This window comes from Centruroides sculpturatus, unplaced genomic scaffold, assembly GCF_000671375.1.
Source record: "Centruroides sculpturatus isolate CEXI.00-Female unplaced genomic scaffold, Cexi_2.0 scaffold1069, whole genome shotgun sequence".
Taxonomy (NCBI): Eukaryota; Metazoa; Arthropoda; class Arachnida; order Scorpiones; family Buthidae; genus Centruroides; species Centruroides sculpturatus.
This window is the reverse complement of record NW_019385224.1, coordinates 137,672-154,733: the sequence shown is the minus strand read 5'-3', so window position 1 is coordinate 154,733 and position 17,062 is coordinate 137,672. Positions and strand designations below refer to the sequence as shown.

At 31.9% G+C, this 17,062-nt stretch overlaps 2 protein-coding genes across 2 annotated transcripts in view; one reads left to right on the top strand and one right to left on the bottom strand.

The window, feature by feature from the left end:
• The first annotated feature begins 681 nt into the window (after nt 1-681).
• Nucleotides 682-4,882, top strand: LOC111636385 (dynactin subunit 5-like). Its single transcript, XM_023381625.1, has 6 exons — nt 682-802; nt 2,482-2,550; nt 2,630-2,748; nt 2,828-2,939; nt 3,013-3,115; nt 3,181-4,882. The coding sequence occupies exons 1-6, from the start codon at nt 755-757 to the stop codon at nt 3,276-3,278; spliced, it is 549 nt and encodes a 182-aa protein (XP_023237393.1). The 5' UTR covers nt 682-754; the 3' UTR covers nt 3,279-4,882.
• Nucleotides 4,883-6,984: 2,102 nt separating this feature from the next.
• Nucleotides 6,985-17,062, bottom strand: part of LOC111636384 (tether containing UBX domain for GLUT4-like) — a 41,358-nt gene continuing 31,280 nt past the window's right edge. Inside the window, exons 8-15 of the mRNA XM_023381624.1 lie at nt 13,686-13,743; nt 13,454-13,529; nt 12,632-12,780; nt 9,679-9,741; nt 9,562-9,611; nt 9,367-9,494; nt 9,222-9,292; nt 6,985-8,182 (exon numbers count right to left, since the gene is read on the bottom strand). Coding sequence (XP_023237392.1) covers nt 9,253-9,292; nt 9,367-9,494; nt 9,562-9,611; nt 9,679-9,741; nt 12,632-12,780; nt 13,454-13,529; nt 13,686-13,743 — 564 coding nt within the window. The 3' untranslated portion in view covers nt 6,985-8,182; nt 9,222-9,252. The remainder of the gene's footprint in view (nt 8,183-9,221; nt 9,293-9,366; nt 9,495-9,561; nt 9,612-9,678; nt 9,742-12,631; nt 12,781-13,453; nt 13,530-13,685; nt 13,744-17,062) is intronic.

The following is a 17,062-nucleotide window of genomic DNA, read 5'->3' as shown; positions in this document are numbered from 1 at the left end:
TGGTATATTTCCGCCGTCCGAGAAGATGGTGAAGGCGGAACGACCCAGATAGAGTACAGTTCGCTAAAATGGCATCCTGCTTTCCTTACCTGATGTTACACCTTTAAACAACGTGTAAGGTGGTTGCGTCGCGTCGTTCTGGCATGCCTGGCTTTCGAAAAAATCTTCAAACAACAAGTACACCGAATATTTTAAACACAATGAGCTTCCGCGAACGTCTTCGTAGGGTAATGGAATAGTGATTTTAAAGCACTCCGGTGGCATCATATAGCGTGCTGTCAGAACACATCTTAATCATTTATGTACAGGTACCTGTCTAAAACATAGTTGCATGCAGAGTTTTGCACTAATCGGACAATTCTGACTGTGTGTATAACTTTATCGTAAACGATTGTATATACAGGCTGGTTTTTCAAAACTCTTTCCTCCCCGTGTTATTAAGGGGGCCACTTTTAGCAAGCGCATTATGGGCTTAATGCATTTGCATTCCAAATACGTCGGATCATCCTCCCAAAAAATAGCTGGCTATTCCGCCGATATTCATCGAGTATCAAAATCTACGCATAGAAATTATTCTAAATTATTTGTCAATACAATTAATAAATTATTATTTTGAATTTCTCATTCGAATAAATTTTATTATTAAATTGATTAGACCACCGTCTCCTATGCATAAAACATCCATTAGATGGCGGCGTGAATACGATAGTGCTGCCAAAGCGGTAGAAATGCGAAACACATACGAGGAGGCAAGATGGAGGCGTCGGATGTTTATTACAACAAGCAGGAATATATCGAAACGGTAAGTGATTATTATTACTTTACACGTGTTTGTTTTATTAATTCGTATCTACAGAGTTTACTCTCCGAATCGAAAGTGAAAAGTAAAGTAATGATGGATTATAATAATGGAAAATTATCTTTTGAGTCATTCTATGAGTCATATGAACTGAGCTACAACGAATTTAATTCGTTGCTGTCAGACATTTATTTATTTAGTAATTATATTATTCGGGAATATTTCCTTACAGAAGCTATTATGATGTCTTGTGTGAAATAATAATTCTGTTACAGAAATGTCATAGCAAATGTGAAAGCAAGCAATTACCTGTATAATATAGGATGGACCATAAGTCAGTTGACTTATGAGCCATCCTGTGACATTTTGAAGAATTTAAGAAACAATGAAATCCAGTGTGAACTATAAGTGCGGATTCTGTCTGAGACGCCGGGATTCGAGCATTAATGGAGTGCAGGATCCTTTGGCCCTGTTCAGATGTGTGTACACTTATGGATAAGATTGGAGCTCCAAACAAAGGGTTTTGTATTCCTGGAATTGTAGACCCCTATACGAGCAAAAAAGTCAAAGGAACCGTACCCGTATGTATGACCTTTGCAAGATATTTGCCTCTAAAAGTCTGTTTACCCATTTACGAAGCCTGCTCTTTGAGCAACTTGTGAAATCCTGTCGACAAATTGTAATTTTTGTATCGAACATGGATTTTTGTTTGTTCTTCATACATAAACGAGTTGTTTGTCATCAAATGATTTGTTTGGCCCTTTAATATGTTGTTTTGGGTTAATGTAATGTCGCTTGATCTTTATTGTTTAATACTTGTTACAGTACGTGTGACATACTACCGATGAATATTTCCAGTGGCAAAGGATGCGGTCTGACGCACTCCTCGTGAAAAATAATGGCAGGCCGATGCTTTAACATTTTGGACTTCCGTCTTTCAGATCCTATATTACAATCTATTACTCAATAATTTATGCAAATTTCAGCCCTGTACATTGTTAATTGCAATTTTTTTAATTTGTTTCATTTCACTTGTTTGTTTTCACAACTTTTAGCACCTTTTTTTTTTGTTGTTGTTTATGTCATGATATTATATATAACATTTATTCTGGAATACATTCCTATTGACATAATTGCCAACTCTGCAATAAGTTAAGTGTCGATTGAATTGCTGCTGCTGTTTGGTTATTTATTGATGATCAACTGTCAAGTGTCACAATCAAATGCCCATAATTATAAAATAGATTAAAATAGTTTGTAGTAACTATGTCTTTTCTCTATTTAAATAATGACATGGTAAGTTTCACAAATTGTGGCAAGGGCTGTTGTGATGTGCAGTAGTGTGGACGAGGCTATGCAAGTATGCAAAGGATATAGGTTATGTAAATTTACAGAATTGATAGCATATCTCGGTATATTCACTTTAATAAAAGTCTTGTTTGGATAATGTGCGGCATTTGACCAAGATTTGCAAGACAACCCATATGGTCGCACATTTGGCTTCTAATATAATAGATTCCGCTTATAGTAATTGTTTTTGGGATTGGTCTGTAATGACAACAACAATTAACTGATACCATTAATTACATGGTATAAGTAATAATTTTCATCATATATGCTAGTTTCTTTTAACTATTCTGCTTGCAAAACAATTTAATTAGTTCAAACTTTTATTTCTCTAGGCTTCTGGGAATAAAGTAAGTAGGAACTCAGTCTTGTGTGGAAGTCAAAATATCGTTCTGAACGGAAAGGTATTCTCCATTTCATTATTATTTTAACAGAAATGATTGTTTTTGATTGGCGATGTATTCTTAATTCTTAAATCCGTAGACAATAATCCAGTCGGAGAGTATAATCCGTGGTGACTTGGCCAACATCAGAATAGGAAGACACTGCATCATCAGTAAGAGAGCGGTAATTAGACCACCTTTTAAGAAGTTTAGCAAAGGGTAAAATGTGCTAAGATGATTTTAATTTACATAATAAAAAAATAATCAAGTGAATTATATTATCAAATTTATTGATCAGGGTTGCATTTTTTCCTCTTCACATTGGAGATCACGTGTTCATTAACGAAGACACGATCGTAAATGCCGCCCACATCGGATCATATGTGTATATAGGAAAAAATTGTGTCATTGTAAGTTTTGCTGCTGCATTATATTTTTGCAAGGCAGTATGCACACAGTTAACTATAATTATGTTTTTAACAGGGACGAAGATGTGTCTTGAAAGACTGCTGCATGATTGCAGATGATACAGTTCTTTCACCTGAAACGGTTGTTCCAGCCTTTTCAATCTACTCGGGCTCTCCAGGTTAGTCCAATGCTAAAAATTTTTGTAAAAATTCTAACTTTTAAGTAACATTATTTTTTTTCCAGGGCTTTTTTCTGGAGAATTACCAGAATGTACCCAAGATCTCATGATTGATTATACAAAAAGTTACTACCAGCATTTTAGACCAGTAATGCCAACATAAAATTGATCTGATACACATTATTTATTCTCCTTTCTTGCTTGGGACCATTAAGCTTAAAGAGAACCAAATGCAAGTAAATGTACATTGGATTTTTAATTATGGTTATTAACTATTATCAGAAAATTAAATTCTGTTCATGAACTTTCTAAAGAAATGATTTCAGTATGTAATACACAAAATAAATTTAAGGTTACTTTTTAAGAAGTCTATAGAACATGAAATAAATTGCAGTTCTGTTGTAATAATGGCTGCATGCTGGTGAAGACAACTGAATCAAATACAATAAATACATGGTGCAATCAAAAAGTTCTGAGACCTTGTAGCAACACGAGACACTTCACTGTCATGAGCATGCAGCAAGAGAGGCACTTTGCCTTCATGAGTTAGTATGCAAAGTGACAATGTGCTGTGTTGGTTGGAAATTGTAAAACAAGTTTTTTGATGATGTCCTAGTGCACCTGAAACTGAAACAGAGAGCTAACATCAAATTCTATGGTGTGAAATTTTGGAAATTGGAAACAGATCCTTGAAATGCTTTGGGAAGCCTAAGACAATGAAACAATGAACCAAGCAAGGTGTTTCCAATGGTATACACACTTCAAAAGGGTCAGAAATCAAACAGCAATCTTTTGAATGGCAAAGTTCACCAGACCAAAGAAGACAAAATGGCCATGGTTTTAGTTATGCTTCAAGACCTATCATTTTCTTTGACTTAGAATTCACTGTCTGATCCATGGGAATGAATTCTGAGTTTTACTGTGATGTTCTACAGCATCTGAGAGAGGACATTCAATGCAAAAGACCTCAAGTGTGGCACAATGGCAATTAGGTGCTCCACCACAATAATGATCCTTCTCACATTGTACTCAAAACATACACACACATTTTTAGTGAGCATCAAACTCATTGTTGCTCCCCAACCTCCATACTTGCCAGATCTGGCACCCTGCAATTTCTTGTTCCAGAAGATGAAACTTGAGTTGAGGGGTTGCAGTTTTGACAGTAGAGGACATCCAGCACAAATCACAGATTCTGTTCAACATTCTCTAAGAACAAAACTTCCAAGAAGCACTCTGAGCTTGGCAGAAAAGCTGGAATCAATGCAGAAGACTATTTCAAAGGTTTCTTTTTACATGCCCATTCTCAGAACTCTTTGATTACATCTCAGAATTGAAAGTTGGTAGGTGTTTTTGAATTCTAGATTATTAGCAATATAACACCCAATAGGCATCAAGTAATAACTTACATAAAAGAACACATTAGTTAAATCTAGAATATTTGATACATTTTATAATGGTAATTTTCATCCAGATACATCAATACTATTTGAAATGATTTTATGCTCTCTTAAAATTACACATGAATAATTTTTGCCGTCCTCATGTTGCATTGCCTCACCTCACCAAATAAATTCCAAGAAGTGTCACATGAGTAGTTTCTTGGGCTCTCTGCCCAGTAAAGTAGCTTTAATACAGCTGGATAAGCAAGTTGGTGATAGTCTGATTGAAATGAACTGTTATTAATTTGCTTATCTAGTCTGTCTGTGCAAAGAATCAACTTGAGAGCTATGTTACATGATATTGTATAAGTTAAACCAATCAACATATTCCCTAATGATATTGTCTGACATATTGAGTGAAAAGTGCTATGTAAATTTTATTTTATTTTCTCTCAATAGATAACACAATTAATGGAAAATCATTCTGTCAATTTTCTATAGCATGCACTAGCTTTAAAGAATCGTGCAAGTAACTACTATGGCAAATTTCCTCATATTTCAAAACCAGAACATGATGCTTCCATAATACTGTTCATAACTGCAGCGACATGTGAGGAGTAAACCGAAAGTAAACTTACCACAACTAAGCAATTGATACCCAATGCTCATAGGTAAGCCAAGTTGATTCCATAGACAGACCGTAGCCGTATCAAAGTCACTTTATCGGACAATGTGTCCTTAGGTGAAATTTCAGGGAAATAAAATTAATCCTTATCTTATGCTTAAGCGTTAAAATAATTTTCTGATACAAGTTTTCACTAACTTTTGTATGTTAATGTCAAAAACATTCAAATCACATAATGAAAACACAATAAGCACAATAACACCATTAAAATAAAACTACATGCCATATTTTTTGTGCCTATAATCCTTGGAAGATTACTAGAACGTAAAAACCATCATGTAATCCACAACTTGTTTCGCATAGACTTTTAACCCGTGGATTATCCACATTTATGCGTACAAGAATATGTCTACAGTCTACATTCTATAATCTACGGTCATTCACATAAATTAACTAGAGCTTTTGACTGCAGTGCTTAATTTTGTGGAGACACTTGCTGTTAAACTTGGTGAACAAGTTGTCATGTTGCAAGGTTGAGATTATTGCCTTTCAGTGACATGTTGACTGCCAAAATCATTCTCCCGATACCATTTTGATTTAATCACTTTACAAATCAAGAAAGAAGTGAAAAAATTAAACTAAAAAATTTGGTGCAGTATTCTACACTGAATCACAGTGACTAAATTAACAAAAGTATTTGTAACTATTTATTCACACTATAGTTATAGTTACTCTGGGTCCCAGTAAAATAATAAATAGTAAGAACATTAAAATAATATGATTGCTTAATGTTTATTTTTTCTCAAAAAAAATTTCATACGAATAAGCTCATAGGCAGTATGTGGTGAAATCTGGTACACAGTTAGGGTACGTCATGAAAAGCACACTAAGAAGGAATTTTTCAAAATTCCTAGGTGGGGGAGGGGGAGAGGATTAAGGCTTAACTGGAAGAACAGCTTCTACTGTACTATTTTAGATGCTATATTTTGTTTTTATCTGCGTTTTAGTAGGGTATGCCATGGGAATGCACACTAAGAAGGGATTTTTTGAAATTCCCCCGCGAGGGAGAGGATTAAGGCTTAACCGGAAAAATGGCTTCTACTGTACTATTTTAGATGCGATTTTAATTACTTCATTGAGTACTTAGGGGTATTAAATTGATAACATTTCAGACAGTGTTATAAATATTTTGATTTTTTAACCAAATGTTCGAACCGTTTTAAATTCGGATTTGTTATTGCATATTGGTTTGATTATAGAATGATTGTAAATGTTTTAGAAAATTGATCAAATTGAAAATAGTTTGATTCTCGGCAATTCTCATCATTCTCAGTGGTAGGTGTTATATAACAATTACTACAGTTGAAATACTGAATATAAAGAGGATTTGCTTGCAAAATCCTCGCGGGCAAAGCCACAGGTAACAGCTAATATGGTATAAAGCTCTATGAACTGTACAAATCAAATGGCCCAATTCTTGACATAAAAAATTTATTGCGGCAAGTCTAGAATGATACCACAACCGACAGTTCACACCTCTAATATTTTACATTTGACAGAAGTTTTTTAGACAAGAAATATAAAAACTGTCCATGTATGGTATATAATTCTGTCGACTCGACAAACCTATTGACGTCTCGGAAGACTTACGTATGTAGTATTTTACAAGGTATCTGGAAAAACAAGCCAATAGTAGTAGTGCAAAAAAATCAAATGTGTTTGGTGACAGAATAGCTACAGTTGTTTGTAAATGGAAGGATGAAAGAGAAGCGCTTGCTATTTCAAATATGTACAAAATTGAAAAATTTGACAGAAAAACAAAAATTTGTTTAAAAAAACTGTTCAAAATGGAAACCTTTCTAAAAAATATTTGGTACTGTGTGATTCTGGTTTATACAAGTTTTACTCTGTTGTGTAAATTTTTTCACCTTTTTCAAAATAAATATTCAGTTCTGTGAAGCCACAATTATTTTTAATTCTTATTCCAGATCACGATTCACAAGATAGTCCTAAAAGAAACTGTCATGTACAAGTTAACTTGTAGTTGGCAGTCATCACGTTTATTAATAATCTCAAACTGCAAACTTAATTAGCAAGTCAAAATAAATATATTGCAAGAAAAGATGGATGTAAGAGCTATCAGTGTATATATAACTCTTGCATCTTTTTATATAAGTAGCTCTGAATATTTATATTTATACACAAAAAAATCTATAAATTGTATTTTCCTTGGTTAATGCTTTAAAATTGTGTTCATTACAGCATTTAATACAAATAGGAATTTTCAGGTGTTGCTCCTAACACATCTCAATTAGTTTGGAAGTTTAACTATTTGTCTAGAATAAATTCAATAACTATTCTGTCTGTAGTCAGCGGATCCTCAAAAATTATCTTGGAGAAATTTCTGATTTTAGTTTTTGTTAGATGATTCTAATAATTACAAATGCAGGTAGTATTAATGAATTTAATAAGTTACCAATTTTTTTTCTCTCTCTGCCCCATGGGCACTAAGAGAGCCTTTCTTCCATGTCCACGATGGAGGCAATGGGGTGATGTGGATGAGACCCAATGCATTCTGGAAGACTGTAATCAAAAATTAAGAAGTAACATGCTCTTCCAAAACAACTTTTGTTATTATGAAGCAAGCAAGAACACACACAAGCACATGAATATTAATTTCATTAAAGTTGAAGTTTGTTGAAACAAATTTTTATTATACAAATTCATCAAACTCTCAAATAATATTTCTCAAAATATATGAATGTAACTATAAATTGTTTCACAAAAAATATATATATGTATAGACCAATGAAAGACGTGCGCTCGATTATTTTTAAGTTGTATCAAATTTACGTTAGAATTGAGATGCATAAATATCAACAAAACTAAACATTATCACAGTAATAACTGTAATACTTTTTCTAAACTTTATATGAGTAAATATTGCAGTCTTGCATTAAGTTCTTTGTATTTTGGACTTCGTATAAAGGCATGGAACTTGTCTTTATATGAAGTTGTAAGAATATACTGCTGTCCTCTTATCTTTTACTGTGATCCAACCTAAAATAAAAATCAGAAATTAAGATCACACCAAAAATATTAATAAATCAGTATATTTTGCCCACATAAGATGAAAACGTTTATAACATTTTATATAGAGAATTTGAAATATATAATGGATTTAATCACAAAATGTAGGTAAACCTTGTAGTGCAATAAACATGGAAATACACACACTCTTCAGTAGCCGAACCCATTGTTTCATCAAACTTATGTACACCTCATTACTATTACAGAAACAACCCAAAAATAAATAGAAAAATATTCTCCAGTGGGCTGATGGACAAAACATTCACTCTATTCGTGTGTGAGGGGCTCCTTGTCACACTGCCAGAAAGACCCAAAATTGGTGGCAATGTGGGACATCTGTTGGCCACTCAGTCACCCAACACAAATCCCATCAAATGCATTTGGAATCTGCCATATCATGCAGGGAGATATTCACAAAAACCCGTTTCCCATGGAAAATGTTTATATTGTTTGCAAGCTGATGGACTGACATTTTATGGGCCAAGATTGCAGAAGTTATTGATTCCATACTCGACAGATTAAGGCTTTGAAGAAAGCAAATGACGGAACAACTAGATTTTAATACGATAAGATAGTCGCCTTAAAGTCACTTGTCATTGTAAGTTTGGCTTGAGGCATATTAATAGCCAATAGAAAATTTAACATAGTTATCCAAACAAGAAACATTTTATACTAGATTTTAATATGCATATGTGACATTTGTATCATGTGGATACTGTGAATAAAAGTGTCTGAGAATAAGTGTGTCTTTCTATTTACTTATGGGTTGTTTCTGTATATGGGGTGATTAAACAAAAATAGAAGTCATGAGAAGTTTGATGAAACTTTCATTGTATAGTTGGCTTATGTCATTGCCAAACTCATTGTGCTACTTTTTGCAAGTTCTACTTTCTTTCAATCACCCATTATAATTTTCATTATTTGAGGTACACTTGATTAATGCTGATTTCGGAGGCAAACAAACAATGCTACCAAACTGAAGTTTGATCATAATTTAAAATTTTGATACCTGAAGCTTTAGAAATAACTTCTGATGTTGCTTATGATGCCAACAGCTCTTCCTTCATGGGTTTCTTCACTCTATAATATTTAAGTTAATATTTCACTAGTGAGAACGAATTTGTATATTGTTGAAATAATAAATAAAAACCAACCTCGACAATTGGGCAGTATATTTGGCAGCATCAGGAGAAGATACTTTCTCTCTGACCCAATCCTGTAGGTAGCTAGTACCATTGTTGTCACTTCCGAAATGTAAAATGGCAGCTGGGACTAGCTTCTCCTATAATATCAGACTGTTAAAATTATTCTAATTTCATAATTAGTATTTAGATTTTAATATTTCTTACCTGATATAATACCGCGTCCGAAGAGAGAATTCTTTTTGGCGGCGTTAAATCTAGAATATATTATTATTATTATACTCGAAAGCATTAAAATTAAAGTTAGTATAACATGAGTCTTACATAAATAGAAATCTGTGTTTTCTCGATTTAAAAACTTCCGTATAAATTTCATAACATCACCAACTGTAAATAATCATTATGTATTATTAAATATGAATGCAAATCTTTCGATTAATAATATAACAGTATTAAAATTAATTATTTTAACAAAGCCCGTCAACATGAAAAAATTAGATGCATTTATTTGTATTTATAAATATTTGGAAACCAATCAGAATAACTAAATTTTTGATTGCTTTCTTACAAGTTTTTACAAATTGCATTTAAATTGTATCTTAATTGATCAGAAAATTCTCAAATTGTTTTTACATTTTATATCGACCCCCCTATAACACTGTTGATTATTCCATTTTATATGAATTCCATGTTGTACAAGTCACTTAGATTTTACAAATACGTGAGCCGTTCACAGCCCGGCACACGATAATGTCAAATTTCACACAAGTTTGGTAACTCGTCAGAAACTGTTATAACTTAGATGGGACATGCTATCACACCAACCATATTCGCCAGATCAAGCACACTGAGATTATTACTTGTTCCGGTCTATACAAATTTTTTTTAACTAAGACATTTACTTGAAATGACAATGTCAAAAATCACTTGGATCAGTTTTTTGTAAGCAACGATCAAAACTTTTATGAATGTGAAATCATGTTACTACCAGAAACGATGACAACAGGTATTTGACCAAAATGGTCGATATATAATTCAATAAAATATTTATTTATTATAAAAATATTGTATTTTTTCCACAGAAAAAAAACAAACTTACTTTCCGAACAACCCAATAGATAAAGGTAAATTATTTAATGTTATCTCATCACAAAAAGTAAGTAAAAGAAATTAGTTAGTTACAGTCCAACTGCCACATAAGTAAGTATATTTGTGTATTATTAAACGGCTGTTTTCATTTCAGTGGCAATTGTTATTAGAAAAAAGAAAAGTTATACCATTACATCAAGATGGATGAAACTAAAAGTAATTTGTTTCATTCCTCCTATTAAACATGATTCTTATAAAAATTTAAGAACAAATCAACATGATGAGAATACATCTGACAAAGAAGATATCGTTTATGTTGCTGAATAATCAATTTAAACAAAATAATAACCATCATTGTAACAGTAACAGAACAGTTATTCATATTTGTGAAAATCTTTAATAAAAAATGCATGATAATGAAGTTTCTCTATAATAAAAAACTATGTGAAGACCGAATTTGATGTTATTACTTTTTTCACTTGCCAAATCGATTAACTCCCTCAATCACACCATCATCATAATAATAATAATGATTATAGCATATCTATGCTATCTTATACATTTTATATGTCGGAGGTTTGTGTATTAGAATTGATACTACTAAATTTTGGTGATTAAAGGTCAAGGGGGTGTGGAGATAATGGCAGTCATGTGTATCTCCAGTAGGGTCAGACTTCATGACAATTTTACTCGTTATTAAGCATTTACAATTTTCTATAAAACCCATCCCCACTCACAAAATTAAACCCTTTGTCATTTTATAATAGTTAAAAAATATAAAAAGTTTTTAACTAAATAACACAACAGGTGGCACCACCAAATGTTGCTGAGAAAGTTAATTAAGCTACTCAATGCTGGATTTTTTTGTTTGTGTGAATTTGTTGAAAAATTATTAAAGGCCCATAAAAAATATGAAGTTGACTAATTTTTAAAATATCCTGCTTAGATGCAAAAACTTTTTATGCTTATACTTTTATATTTTTCAACTACAGTTCCATTACATAATTTTTGAGGATGTGTATGCCCTTAATTATTCTAAGGAATAATGCACGACACAGGGTACTCAAACATTACATTACTTTTTACATGTATAATGCAAAAAGTAATGATAAATGGTGTGGTTCACTATGCAATACTTCAAAAATGAAAATGAATCATTCTGTTACCCAATCTTTACAAATTTAACAAACTCCATCAGACAATTTAAAGACTAGCATTACGTAATGTTTTTGTAAACACTCCCCATTCCCTTGTAATACATTGTAACAGTTACCTGCATATCCACCCACAAGTGTGTTCTCTTTCTATTAAAAGTTTAAGTTGTGCCTGCAATACATGGTGAATGGCAAGAGATTTACCTGAGGTCAGATAAATCTGAAAAATTTCCAACAATCTGACCCCGACCCAAACTTAAATCCTTTAGAGAAGGAATTAAGCACCTGATAAGGCATCCAGATAACCAAAGCAGATATGCTTTGTCCATCTAGCTGTCTTATAAAAACATGCATGATAATAAATGTTTAAAGGACAATGTTAAGTATTGGACAATTCAAGTTGCCCTAAGGAACACCTAAGCTGTATATCAAATTAAAGCTTGTGATGACAAGAGCACAATCTACCAATTTCAAATTGGGGGACTGCTCGAAAATTATACTTGTTCACAGAGGGGTGAACAAGTTTAATTTTTGAGAATTTCTAACACTTCTATGCAATTGTAGTGCTTATGCTACTATTGTAAGGTAGAATTAATGTTTGCATTAGGAAAATACTTGCTGCTTACAGTGGCTTCTGCTGTCAATTTATTATATGTCTTTATAAGTTAAGTGCAAAAAGTGCAATTTTCAATCTGTTCCCTTTAGTTTCCCAACCTGAAACTGATACCATTGTGTTCCTCCCATATACTGTTTGGCCATTCATTTCAGGGAGACCAGAAATTGTCCCATCTTTTATAATAAATATTTAACTAAAATCACACATGTCACAATTAAATAAACAAAATAAAATCACACTTCTATATATAAAATGTAAGTAAAATTAATTTTAATTATTATGTAGAAGACTCTCTTTCTGATATGATATTTTTATGAAAAAAATGGCGCACAGTTATTGAGTTAAAGTTGAAGTGATTAAGCAGATACATTGAAAAGTAAGGAAGTGAGCTTGTGAATTAAGGGTCAAAATTACTTACTCGTTTCCGTCGGTAGGAAGATGCCTTGTAGTACAAATCTGTCAGGAAAATAAATTCTAATGATTGAAAATTTATAAGACAGGAGCTGTGTTTGCTGCCGACGTTCCCGAAGAGTCGAAGTTTCTAATGGTTTCTCTTCTAATTCTCTCCTGAAATTATTATACAATAATTTAGAAAATTACTCAGAATTCTTCCATTCAAATTAATATATAAAAGTTCATATTATTCAAGTCTGTGTTATTAAAACTGTAACTTACATTGAGTTAAAATGTAAGATTTATATCTTAGAAATTTAGATAAAGCAATGAATTAGTGTGGAAATTAAATAAACTGATTCATTTAATGCATAATAGTCAATTAATATGGTTGAAGGATAGGGAATGACTATCATCAATTAAGATAAGTTAGAGTCTGGACTGTACTCAAACCAAGAGTAGCTGCAGATGATTTGATTTGAACTGAGTTACTTTGAGGCTGCTCCACACATTCAGTATTTGCTGAATGCCAAGCAAATATTTGGCCAATATCAAGTAGTATGGACAATTTACTTGCAATACTTGATATATTCCATTTCCCACTCCTTGTGGTATATCATGCCAAATCAAAGCAGACAAATGGGCAATTATTCAATCATCAGATACCAAATGTGTGGAGCCAACTTTACTGTGTAGCCATCTGACCAGCCAGAATTTAAAAGAAAACTTCTCATAGAACAATTTATAAATTTTGATAAATAATTACATTCCAGATAAAATATAAAATACATAACATATAATAATTATTAATTAATTAATATTTTATAAAATAGTATTAATATATTACCTTTTCCTCGTCAAGTCGTGAAACATGTATTTCACGTCCTCAATCGTGACTTCGTAAAACTCATCCGGTAAATCATCTAAACAATAACAGTTAATAAGCTTTAGACGCATTATTATTATTTTAAAATTTATATAAGAATTAATTTTTGATTTTTATTATTGTTTTAAGATTATTTTCTGTTAGTTTAAAATAAAAATTGAAAGTTTATTTGAACAGACAAAAATCTGCTTACCTGTAATTCCAGGTAAATTATCTTCTAGATTAAACAAGACAGCATTTCTTTCTCCAATCTATAATTTTAAAAAATTGATTTTAAAATCAATAGATAGAATTTTAGAAGCACCAACTCAGACTCCTGCCTCTAAATTATAATTTAAAATATATTTTGATTATATTAACCCAGAATGGATTTAGTCATTACAAAATGAATCATAAGGCTATGTTTTAAGCATTTTTTAAATGAATCATTAAGCATTCCTAACACTGAAAGTACTTTTTTCACAAAGTTTTTCATTATCACCACTATTATATTCATCTTCAATCACATAATGACAAACAAAATATTTTCTATCCATGGTTACAATAAAGTATTCAAAAACACTAGATTTAACCAGAGTCTTCTTATGGGTGCCGTGACAATAAAAATTTGAAATTAGCTAATGCAGAATGTATTTGAATATAAATTTCTAAAAAGAAAAGCAACAGTAATTAGTTACTATGCAAAGAAAGATTATGAAATGGGGGAGTCATCACAAAATAAGATCTTACACTACAGGAGGATACTATAATGTAAGATAGGAGGTTAATGCTCCTATTATATACTTAATATAAAGTACAGTACATAAAAGAAAACAGGAATTGGAGTTGGTCAATTTTTATTGACTCGCATCCAAACAGTATTTAAAGTTTGCCATGGCCTCATGTGGTTGTCTGAGAGCCATGATGATGAGAGTCCATTTCAATATGTAAATGTGAGATTAGCAGTGGGCCACTGGGCTCATCCCAAATGACCACTAACTCTGCAACAGGTTGGTAAAACCCGTTCTCGGCTAGTCGGATGGCTAGGAGGGCAAAAATTTGAGTGGGGAGTGCGTCGGTAAGTCGGCAGGTGTCCTTCAGAGACAGGAGACAGGTTTAAAAACAAAACAAGCATTTATTTATATAACTAAGCTAGGATACATAGGTTAAATGCGATTAAATAAATTCACTGTACAAAAGGGACGCTCTAATAGCTTTACCTGCTAGTCTGAGAGAGAGTTCACAAAGCTCTAAAAAGTACAGATACCTGTATGCCGATATGTCTAAAATGCGTTCGTTGAATATGTTCGTTAAGGGCGATGGAAGTTCAAACGGCTGTGGTTGGTCGTATGTCCTTTCGGTCCGGAGTATGGAGACAAATATGGCACATCTACCAAGTATAACTTCCGAGGGATCGCTCTGAGTTTTCGGGGACTCGAGCTTTTATACGTTATTCGTGGGAAATGAGGCACGTGATCAACTTCAGTTGACACTTACGGTGCATTCCGATCAACTAACTGTCAACTTTCCCATCATAATGTGAAAACAATCGGTGACCTCCGATATACTTCTCACCAAGAGTGGGTTTTTCCATCGGAGTTGTTTACAAAGATTTTTCCGACATCGGCGTAAAAATCGCGGATTTCACATAAACCAATGATTGGAAACTGATTATAATATGTAAATTATAGGCTAGAAAAATAATAATTTTTCTTAATTTTATGTTGTAGCAACAATCACTCCATTTTGATCGTTGTTTTATCTATACTGTTTTCATCAATAAAACTTTATTAAAAATTAATACCAGAAAAGAAATAAAAGTTTGAAAACATTACTACAGTTAAGAAACAATAAATACACACCAAATCTGAACAAGTTATTTGAGTAAATAAATGAAAATAAGGAAATTTAAAAGTCGTGTTAATAACGTAATGTTTACAATTTATTTATTTTCATGTGAAAGTTCATACAATTATAGAAAATACTTTGTGTTGTTTATTGTTATTTAATAATTCCAACTCTTAAGACATTATGTTTGTTTTTTCTGGTTTGTATTTTGGTTACAAAAAGTACTCAAATATTAATATAAATCATATAATTATACTAACAACAGAGAATAAAATTCCAAATTTTAGACATAAATTTGATTCTTTAAGAGATTCTCCAAACTTTCTTTTAACAGCAAAACATATTAATATTTAATATGCTGAAAAAAGTTAATCAAGATTTCACTTATTCTGTATATTAATTTTATTATAAACAGGATATTTTTGAGAAATATGTTTAATTTCCATTACACAAATGCTTTTGTTTCTTGTGGGTGATTAATTTTAACTTCATTTCTACATCAACACCTTATTTATCTCACTGAGAATTATTTATTAACTTTAACAAACATTTTAACCTGTTCTACATGCCATCTTTAACAAAACTTTTGTTGAAGTTAATAAATAATTCTAAGTGAAATAAGGTGCTGTTGTGGAAATTAAGAAGCATCTAGCTGGGTATTAATTAATTACTTAATTAAGTATCTAACTTCTTCATTGACAGTTTACATATAATCCCTTACATACAGTCAATATCCAATTCCTTAATATGTCAATGTAAATTCTTTTTAAATAGAAACTCATTCAGACACATACAGGTGGAACGTTTGTATGTTCTGATGGGAAAACACTTTAATTTTTAAGTTTGTTAGAAATAACTTGTGTTTGACAACCTCAAACAAATATTTGGTGCTAAACCAGTGTTTTTCAACCTTTTTTTAATCTCACAGCACACTTGAACCTATAATTAAATTTCTGTGGCACAAATTTACACAGAAAAAAATCACGTTATTTAAAGCTGTGTTTGTAAACATTCTACTGCTATATTACTTGCCACTTAACCTAATTCTTTGTGTGTATATTTTGTGAATTAAATGAAACAGTATTGTTCCTTAAAATAGCAGTAGGTTACAACAACAGTTATTTAAATTAATAATTTTCATTTACATATGAAAAGCAATTAATATTAAGTCTTAATTTACATTTAAAAGTGGCATGATAATTGCCTTTAGAAACCTGCCCAATGTCCTACTATTTCTAAGCTAAAATAATTTGAACGAAATATGAAGATTATAGATACATTTTTGATTTAAAGAAAATTTCATTTGAAATGAAATAAGCCAGTGTTTTGCTTATGACTATATATTTTTTACCACATTATGTATGAACCTCTCACGGCACACTGGTTGAAAATCACTGTCCTAGACTGATAGCTCTGAATGCACCAGAAAAGCCAGAGACAGTATCAAATGGTCTCCATATAGCACCGATTTAAACTCCTAGACTTTGCAATATTTGAAGACAACTAAAGATAAATTATGTGTCACTCCAATGAAGACAGATTTTACAGGAGTGCATGAGAGATGCAACTAAAGGAAATTCAACAATGGTACACCATATTACTGACTAATTTTAGGAATGCCTACCAAATTTGGTTGTGTCTGAAGGCAAACATTTTGAAAATTGTAATCTGTAATCCATTTACTACTTAACTAACTGCATTTAATTTGAACCGAGTTGATTTGTACCTCTTAAACAATTTAAT